Here is a 9,842-nt window from a genome sequence, read left to right as displayed (position 1 = left end):
CCTCCTCCCTGTAACCTTTGACACGTTTTCTAATCAAGAAAATATCAATCTCCTTTAAAATAGCGAGCTGGTGGGGAGGGTAAGGATGGATCAAAGTAGGAACGGGTTCGGGTAATAAATGCAGTCATGCTGTAAATGGAGAGAGGTTGAGAGTTCAGCCGAGGAAGCATTTGTTGGGGGTAGGAAGGAGAAGAGAGAGGAGAGTGCGGCTGAGACAGTAGGAGAAGGGGGATCAGGAACTAATGTGAAACAAATCCTTAACTATTCTGTCTCTGGACTCTTGCATCCGCACACTGTCACCCAATAGATAGTCGAGGAACAGGTTTAAACTTCTGACCGGGCAATTTTCATCCCTTGTGACCCAACCATTTCAGATAGCCAGACTTTCTAGTTTGTGTCAATATTGGTCACTTCTGGCGAAACCTCATTAGCTCAGAACGTAACTACAATTTATTCCTCTCTCCAGCAACGCTGCCCAGGAGCCTGGAAATTTGCAACCACGATTATGTTCATTTCCTTTATTAACCTTCCCAAAACCAACTGTTTCGTCTTTTTCTTTTACACCACAGCATTAGTCAACCCACCACCCTGTCCCCAATTCTCAGCAATGGAACTTCCTTTCCTTCTTTGCTGTTATTCGGTGTCCTGGGCTGCCGCAAAGATTTCCTAAAGTTCACCAAGCCAGGTCACGAACCAGAGCCGAGAGACGAATCCCCACCCTCTTCCCTCCTCCCACTCAATGTCAGAATTGGAAAACCAAGAAAGATGACTAAACGCACACTTGGGAGTCGTTCCTGCACTGATCATATTTATTGGTAATTAATAACCGTCGGTCAGTCTGATCATGATGACGAATCACAAAGCATTTATTAATCATTCAAACTAATTCAACACCGATGCAAGAGAAAACCAAATACCGCCTGAAATGTCCAGAAGTCAAGCAACTGTCCGCTTTGACACTGTGTACCCTCTCAGTCGGAACAAGATCAAAATCAGCCTCGGGTACAAATATTCCAACACCACAGTGGAAACTACAGAGAGCGGAACAGAAGGGAAGTACAGTGAAGAGCGAGTGAGAGAGGTAGAGGTGAAAGATACAAGGCCATGATCTCCCGTTAATCGGGAACAAACAAGGCCGAAGCCGCGCTCTGTTTAACAGCTGGATTGTGTGACTGTTGCGGATATTGTCGAGGCTGCTCCTTGTTGAACTGAGCAGGAGTACCTCTTCCCACTGCTCCAGTCTGCGCCGGGCACCGTCAGGTAGCTGCTGAGACTGAAGGTTTTGTCCGCGTTCTGAGTCACCCCGCTGGTTTGCACCTCACTGCTCGTCGGACTGTCGTTCACTGTCCAGCTGACGACAGGGAAGCCGATCGATAATTTACTGACCAGGCAAACTAAGGTGCCCGATCCTTTAGCGGAGATCTCCTCGGCCGACGGCCCAAGCAGTTTCACTGAAGGGTCTGGGAGCTGCCGATCTGCAACGGGAACAAGAGAAAACTTGTTTCAAGTCGCAAAAGATCTCTCCTCATTTCACATTTTGACAGAAGCGTAATTAAAAGGTTTCAGCTTTACTGAGTTGAGCCCAGAGTCTCACCAAGGGACAAGACAGTGCCCATGGAGGACGGTGCATGAAGGTCAACCCGGAAAAACTGGAAATCTACTGCAACCTGTGAGGCTGTTAGTCTCTGAGTCATTCACGGAGTTGAGAGACACACTGGCATCAAAGCGCCCCAGCGTAGTTTAATGTGCCCACTCTCGATGCCATCAGTGACACATTCCTCCTCTTCCCTCCGGCCCTCCCACCCATCATTAATCAGAATATAATATAATTAATAATATAATTATATAATATAATTAATGTTACAATCTGCTCTGCCCCAGTGGGCGAGGGCACTAAATGCGCGGTCCTGAGCTCCATGGAGCGGATCAGAGTAGACCGCTCTGTGACCTGTGATAATTTCGAACGATTCGGCTCCCACTCACATGGGGGACGGGAGGCTGGACTCTCCGCAGAATCGGAGCACCGCCCATAGTCGGTGTAGTGACCGGGATCGATGAGCAACGGTTCCTGGGAAGGAGCAGCTCTCACGTGAATCAGTGGCAGGAGAGAAAAGGCAAGGACTGGGCAGTGGGAGAGAGTCTTTTAAGGGATGGGTGCTGGAGGAGAGTTCCACCCTCACTGGGAGGGCAGGACGTTTCGCTGGAATGTTCGAATTAATAAATGGAAACTTGTCGTTCTGCTGTGTTCGCAACTACAGGCTGTCATTTGCCGGTAAAGCCCTGTCCCCACTGACAACTTTGGCCACACTTTAGGAAGATGGATCCCTTCACGTTCGTTCCAATTAAACCAACACAACAACAGACAAACTAAAACTAGAACCGAAGTAACACAAATGAACAGAAAGTTTGTCCGAATCATGGTTTGTCCGAAAACACAACCGAAAAGAGAAATGCTTCATTAAAATACGGAAGCAATTCTCTGAACCCAACTCTATCGAGTAAAACTGACGCTGGACACGAACACGATTAGATTGTAAATTGGCCAGGCAGCATCTCTAGGAAGAGGTGCAGTCGACATTTTAGGCCGAGACCCTTCGTCAGGACTGACTGAAGGAAGAGTGAGCAAGGGATTTGAAAGTTGGAGGGGGAGGGGGAGATCCAAAATGATAGGAGAAGACAGGAGGGGGAGGGATGGAGCCAAGAGCTGGATAGGTGATAGGCAAAAGGGATACGAGAGGATCATGGGACAGGAGGTCCGGGAAGAAAGACAAGGGCGGGGGGCACCCAGAGGATGGGCAAGGGGTATATTCTGTCTTCTCCTATCATTTTGGATCTCCCCCTCCCCCTCCAACTTTCAAATCCCTTTCTCACTCTTCCTTCAATTAGTCCTGACGAAGGGTCTCGGCCTGAAACGTCGACTGCACCTCTTCCTGGAGATGCTGCCTGGCCTGCTGCGTTCACCAGCAACTTTTATGTGTGTTGCTTGAATTTCCAGCATCTGCAGAATTCCTGTTGTTTTAGATTGTAAATTAACATTTTCATTGTAAAATTCGCTATGGAATTATAACTTATAACTTGTTAATTGACGGGTATTTATGCCGTGGTCACCGCAGGACGTATTTATCGGACACTTACCTGTAACAAAGAGCTTGGTCCCTGGGCCGAACACCCCCGGGTAGCTACCACCCACGGAAAACGTCGTTCCGCAGTAATAGACGGCAGCGTCATTCATCTCCACGTTTTTTATGATTAACTGGTAAACGGTGCCGGCGCTGTTGGATGTCGACGTGAAACGGTCGCTGCTAAACCCAGGCCCGTAGGTCGGGGCGCTGCTCGATTGATGGTAGTACAGGATCCATTGTGGAACTGTTCCCGGTGTCTGCTTGTACCAACCTACATAATAGCTAGCCTTTGATCCGATGTCACAATTCAGCGTGGCCGTGGCTCCTGGACTCACCGACACGGTCGGAGTCTGAGTCAGAGTCTGGGACTCTCCAGCTGTGAAAAATCAGGAATTCAACTTTAACCATTGACTCTTTAATGTGACCCCAAGACCCACCTCAGCAACCACTGCCTGTACTTACAGCCCAGCCACACTGCCAGAGACCAGAAAAAGCACAGCGTCCGCATCGTTGCTGCCCGTCAGCTTCCTGCCGCCTGTCTGTCGATGGATCTGTGACTGACTGGCCGCCGCTGCCAATGGAGCCCAGTTATAGAGCCATTCACACCGGGGAGGGAATCAATGCAAATCAGGGTGACTGACACTGACCAACCAGAGCGGGGATCGGAAATCCTCCCATATGCTGTCACGTACCATCGGGTTGAGGCGGCGACATTGTTAGCAACCGACTGAACTGTTAAAATATTTGCGAATGAAAAAGTCATTCATTGTCTGACATTTCCCAAACTCTGCCTTTATTTCCCTGATTCCTTCCTTCGGTCCACAGATGCCCCTCACACCTCCAGTGACAACAGGGCAGGACAGTGCAGGCTTTTGAAGGGTCTTGGCCCGAAACGTCGACAGTACTGTTTTCCATAGATGCTGCCTGGCCTGCTGAGTTCCTCCAGCATTTCGTGTGTGTTGCTTGGATTTCCAGCATCGGCAGATCTTATCTTGTTTGTGATAGAGCAGTGCAGGCTTCCTGTTCCCACATCAATCATTCCGTCATGGAGTTCAAACCCACTTTGGCAGTTTGAGGGTTTGAATTCGTTCCAGCTGTAGGGATTCAGATCAGTGCGGAAAGTATTGACTGTGAATGTAAGAATTAAAAGGTTTATTCTTGTAAATGTTTTTTTCAGTGTGAATGACGTATATTTTAATGTGAATTCTAACCTATATGACCCCAGTTTAGCGTTCTCCCGCTACTGGAGAGGGAGAACCCGGACTGGGTGTGGAAGCCCCTCTATTATCGTAGCAGTGTATCACCGAGGGGCCCGTGAGTGGCAACAGCCCAATTAGCTTTAAGGAATGGAAAGGACAGAACTGAAAGTATTGGCCATGAATGTAAGAATGAAATGGAATTACATTTTTTTTTGTAAATATTTTTTGTTATGAATAAAGTTGATTTTGATGTAAAATAACCTGTCTGACAGACTGCGCCGGGCCGGTAAAGACCAATTGCGGAGAGAATACCTGGAACCTGGACAATGGGAAGTGGGGACCATTGGCGTTGCTCTGGTATTTCTCAAGGCTCGACAGAACTGGAACAAGAGGAACGAAGTAAGCTGCCATCACAATGAAACTCTAATTAGCGGGAACTTCCATATTTACGAGCACGATTGCCGAACCTGTTCCGCAGCCCGCCTTTGAGGACGCGCAGTCCCTGCGGCAGAGCCCGTGGTTGTGACATGTTCTACAGAAAGGCCACAGGCAGCACAGCCTCCCGGAATTTGCTGTCCTCCGTCCCCAGACGACAGCAAGCGGGAGAGTCAGGACCAAACAATGACCTGGAGGAGCTGACTGGCTCCATCCATTCTTTCCAATCGAATAAAAATCTCAGATTCCGATACTCGGTTCCGAGGGACCTGCTGGAAATGCACAATGCTATGCTTCCAACTGGCGCATGGCAGACTCCATGAAAAAAGGGGTATTCATTTTTTTTTAAATACAAAAAAAGGGCATCCAGAGCTTTATAGCTGGCCTGCTAGAAAATTTTGCTTTCGAACTTTCCGCGTTTAAATATTGATCAAAAGCGAAATAGAGCAGAAACAATTGTGACGGTGTCCGCTTGAGAGAGAAACAGGGTTTGAATATCTGACTTTCATCAGAGACAATGATACCTTATTTTATATTTAGAACGCTAGCTGAGTTGTAACTATCAATCAGTCTGGCCATTTGAAATAACATAAGTATGGTGTGCATATCTACCCAATCGGAACTGATTTCTAAACAGAGTTTTCAGATCAAACTGAAAAGCTTGAGCATGTGGATATTAAGAAAGAAGATGTGCTGGAGCTTTTGGAAAGCATCAAATTGGATAAGTTACCGGGACCAGACCAGGCAACTGTGGGAGGCAAGGGAAGAGATTCCTGAGCCTCTGGCGATGATCTTTGCACCATCAATGGGGATGGGAGTGGTTCTGGAGGATTGGAGGATTGTGGAAGTTTTTCCATTATTCAAGAAAGAGGGTAGAGATAGCCCAGGAAATTACAGACCAGTGAGTCTTACTTCAGTGGTTGGTTATTTGATGGAGAAGATCCTGAGAGGCAGTATTTATGAACATTTGGAGAGGTGTAATATGATTAGGAATAGTCAGAGTGGCTTTGTGAAAGGCAGGTCGAGCCTGACAAGCCTGATGGAATTTTTTTGAGGAAGTGACTAAACACATTGACGAGGTTAGGACAGTAGATGTAGTGTATATGGATTTCAGCAAGGCATTTGACAAAGTACCCCATGCCAGGCTTATTGAGGAAGTAAGCAGGCATGGGGCATTGCTTTGTCAATTCAGAACTGGCATGCCCACAGATGGCAAAGAGTGGTTGTAGACGGGTCATATTCTGCATGGAGGTTGGTGACCAGTGGTGTGCCTCGGGGTTCTGTTCCGGGACCCCTACTCTACGTGATTTTTATAAATGATCTGGATGAGGAAGTAGAAGGAAGGGATAATAAATTTGCTGATGACACAAAGTTTGGAGGTGTTGTGCATAGTGTGGTGGGCTGTCAGAAGTTACAGTGAGACATTAATACGATGCAACACTGGGCTGAGAAGTGGCAGATGGAGTTCAACCCAGATAAGTGTGAGGTGGTTCATTTTGGTAGGTCAAATATGATGGCAGAATATAGTATTAATGGTAAGACTCTTGGCAGTGTGGAGGATCAGAGGGATCTTGGTGACTGAGTCCAAAGGACACTCAAAGCTGCTGTGCAGATTGACTCTGTGGTTAAGAAAGCATATGGTGTATTGGCGTTCATCAGTCATGTGAACTCAAAGAGCAAAGAGGTAATGTAAGGACCCTGGTCAGACCCCACTTGGAATACTGTGCTCAGTTCTGATCGTCTCACTGCAGGAAGGATGTGGAAACGATAGAAAGGTAGCAGAGGAGATTTACAAGGATGTTGTTTGGATTGGGCAGGGTGCCTTATGAGAATAGGTTGAGTGAACTCAGCCTTCTTTCCTTGGACCGACGTAGGATGAGAGGTGACCCGATAGAGGTGTATAAGGTGATGAGAGGCATTGATCGTGTGGATTGTCAAAGGCTTTTTCCCAGGGCTGAAATGGCTAGCACGAGAGGGCACAGTTTTAAGGTGCTTGGAAGTAGGTACAGAGGAGATGTCAGGGGTAAGTCATTATGCAGAGAGTGCTGAGCGCATAGGATGGGATGCCAGCGATGATGGTGGAGGCGGATATGATAGGGTCTTTTAAGAGATGCCTTGACTGGTACATGGAGCTCAGAAAAATAGAGGGCAATGGGTAACTCCAGGTAATTTCCGAGGTAAGGGCATGTTCAGCACAGCTTTGTGGGCCAAAGGGCCTGTATTGTGCTGTAGAGTTTTCTATGGTTCTATGGTTCTATGAATGAATTCACAGCATTTTGCTGTAATGCAGTTTTTGTGTGGGTGTTTTGAAGGATTGCTTATTTTTCTTTCAGTCAGATCGTGTAAACTTTCACAAATGAAAACCACTTCTAAAATGTTTGCCAGCACTTTACAGGAGTGATGGTTTGTGAGCTTTTTACAACATTTCATTACTGATTTATAAATCTGGAAAGCTCCATACAATTGGAGAAGAACATTTAAGCCTGCCATAAGGGAGGTTTTGAGTACAGTTTTGCATAAATCACCAGACCAATTAATTAAAGTAATGCCTGTCAGTGACAACTCTGTTAAAAGATGAATAGATGAAATACCTGAGAATGTGGAAGACACAGTGGGCAACAGAATTTGTTCTCCTTTCTTCTTTGTCTACTGCATAGAGCCTTTGTTGAAATGCAAACCCTATTCTTCTAGTTTTGAAATGACCTGGACCATCCTTTGATTCATCTGGGAATCCAAGATGGAGTGAATAAGACTGATCACAACGCACAAGTCCTTGGAGAACCGAGGCAATAACATATGTAATGTCATCCTCACCCTGATGAGCACATTCATGTGTGCAACACACATCAAAGTTGCCGGTGAGCGCAGCAGGCCAGGCAGCATCTCTAGGAAGAGGTATAGTCGATGTTTCAGGCCGAGACCCTTTGTCAGGACTAACTGAAGGAAGAGTTAGTAAGAGATTTGAAAGTAGGAGGGGGAGGGGGAGATCCAAAATGATGGGAGAAGACAGGAGGGGGAGGGATAGAGCCAAGAGCTGGACAGGTAATTGGCAAAGGGGATATGAGAGGATCATGGGACAGGAGACCCAGGAAAAAAAGGGGGAGAGGGGGAACCCAGAGGATGGGCAAAGGGTATAGTCAGAGGGACAGAGGGAGAAAAAGGAGAGTGAGAGAAAGAATGTGTGTATAAAACTAAATAACGGATGGGGTATGAGGGGGAAGTGGGGCATTAGCGGAAGTTAGAGAAGCCAATCTTCATGCCATCAGGTTGGAGGCTACCTAGATGGAATATAAGGTGTTGTTCCTCCAACCTGAGTGTGGCTTCATCTTTACAGTAGAGGAGGCCGTGGATAGACATGTCAGAATGGGAATGGGATGTGGAATTAAAACGTGTGGCCACTGGGAAATCATGCCTCCTCTGGCGGACAGAGCGTAGGTGTTCAGCAAAGCGGCCTCCCAGTCTGCGTTGGGTCTCGCCAATATATAGAAGGCCACATTGGGAGCACCGGATGCAGTATATCACCCCAGCCGACTCACAGGTGAAGTGTCTCCTCACTTGGAATGACTGTCTGGGGCCCTGAATGGTGGTAAGGGAGGAAGTGTAAGGGCATGTGTAGCACTTGTTCCGCTTACAAGGATAAGTGCCAGGAGGGATGGGGGGGTCGAATGGCTGGCATGATATACATTTGTCCCCCCCATCCCTCCCCACTGATCTCCCTCCTGGCACTTATCCTTGTAAGCGGAACAAGTGCTACACATGCCCTTACACTTCCTCCCTTACCACCATTCAGGGCCCCAGACAGTCATTCCAGGTGAGGAGACACTTGACCTGTGAGCCAGCTGGGGTGATATACTGCATCCGGTGCTCCCGCTGTGGCCTTCTATATATTGGTGAGACCCGACGCAGACAGGGAGACCGCTTTGCTGAACACCTACGCTCTGTCCGCCAGAGAAAGTATGATCGCCCATGGCCACACATTTTAATTCCACATCCCATTCCCATTCCGACATAACTATCCACGGCCTCCTCTACGGTAAAGATGAAGCCACACTCAGGTTGGAGGAACAACACCTTACATTCCATCTGGGTAGCCTCCAACCTGACGCCATGAACATTGACTTCTCTAACTTCTGCTAATGCCCCACCTCCCCCTCATACCCCATCCGTTATTTATTTTTATACACACATTCCTTCTCTCACTCTCCTTTTACTCCCTCTGTCCCTCTCATTATACCCCTTGCCCATCCTCTGGGTTTCCCCCCCACCCCTTGTCTTTCTCCCTGGGCCTCCTGTCCCATGATCCTCTCATATCCCCTTTGCCAATCACCTGTACAGCTCTTGTCTCCATCCCTCCCCCTCTTGTCTTCTCCTATCATTTTGGATCTCCCCCTTCCCCTCCCACTTTCAAATCTCTTACTAACTCTTCTTTCAGTTAGTCCTGACGAAGGGTCTCGGCCTGAAACGTTGATTGTACCGCTTCCTAGAGATGCTGCCTGGCCTGCTGCGTTCACCAGCAACTTTGATGTGTGTTGCTTGAATTTCCAGTATCTGCAGAATTCCTGATGTTTACATTCATGTGTGGTTGCTTTCGACTCTCTGTGGAAGACTCTAAGTACATGGGCACCAAGTACCACTATCAAAGTTTTCTCTGTCCCTGGTGTTGAGAAGGACAAGTATGGACCTTTGTCGCGCAATGTCCCAGTCAGCTGGATGCTTGGTGCAGCCACTTGTAAGGGCTTGGTGGGGTAGGACCACAGTGAAGGTTTCTTCCACGAAGGGAAAGTGAGAGACCAGGTTGGTGAGAAAGCTTCAGAATTGTTGCACTAAGTATACCACCCTCGGAAACCACATAAGTGGCAACAGTGTTATTGGCTTGAAGGAATTTAACTGAACACTACTTAACAACTTTTTAAAAAAAATGACGAGGCACTGCAGCATGGTTTATTCTTCCAAATATTTTTTATGAATATAGATGCTGCCTGACCTGCTGAGTTCCTCCAGAAATTTGTGTGTGTTGCTGTCATAATATGTGCTGGCAATGTTGGAACCTAAATGTGGAGGAAAAAGAGTCCAATGAAGAGACGAC

General features: G+C 47.4%; 1 protein-coding gene across 1 annotated transcript; it reads right to left on the bottom strand.

The window, feature by feature from the left end:
• Positions 1-787: 787 nt before the first annotated feature.
• LOC134337208 (immunoglobulin lambda-1 light chain-like) lies at positions 788-3,685 on the bottom strand. The gene is made up of 3 exons (XM_063032035.1): positions 3,585-3,685; positions 3,136-3,498; positions 788-1,475 (listed from the first exon to the last, which is right to left on the bottom strand). Exons 1-3 carry the CDS (start codon positions 3,628-3,630, stop codon positions 1,153-1,155), a joined length of 732 nt encoding a protein of 243 aa, XP_062888105.1. The 5' UTR covers positions 3,631-3,685; the 3' UTR covers positions 788-1,152.
• Positions 3,686-9,842: the final 6,157 nt, after the last annotated feature.

Source organism: Mobula hypostoma, chromosome 24 (genome assembly GCF_963921235.1).
Source record: "Mobula hypostoma chromosome 24, sMobHyp1.1, whole genome shotgun sequence".
In the NCBI taxonomy this organism is placed as follows: Eukaryota; Metazoa; Chordata; class Chondrichthyes; order Myliobatiformes; family Myliobatidae; genus Mobula; species Mobula hypostoma.
This window is presented reverse-complemented; position numbering and strand designations above follow the sequence as displayed.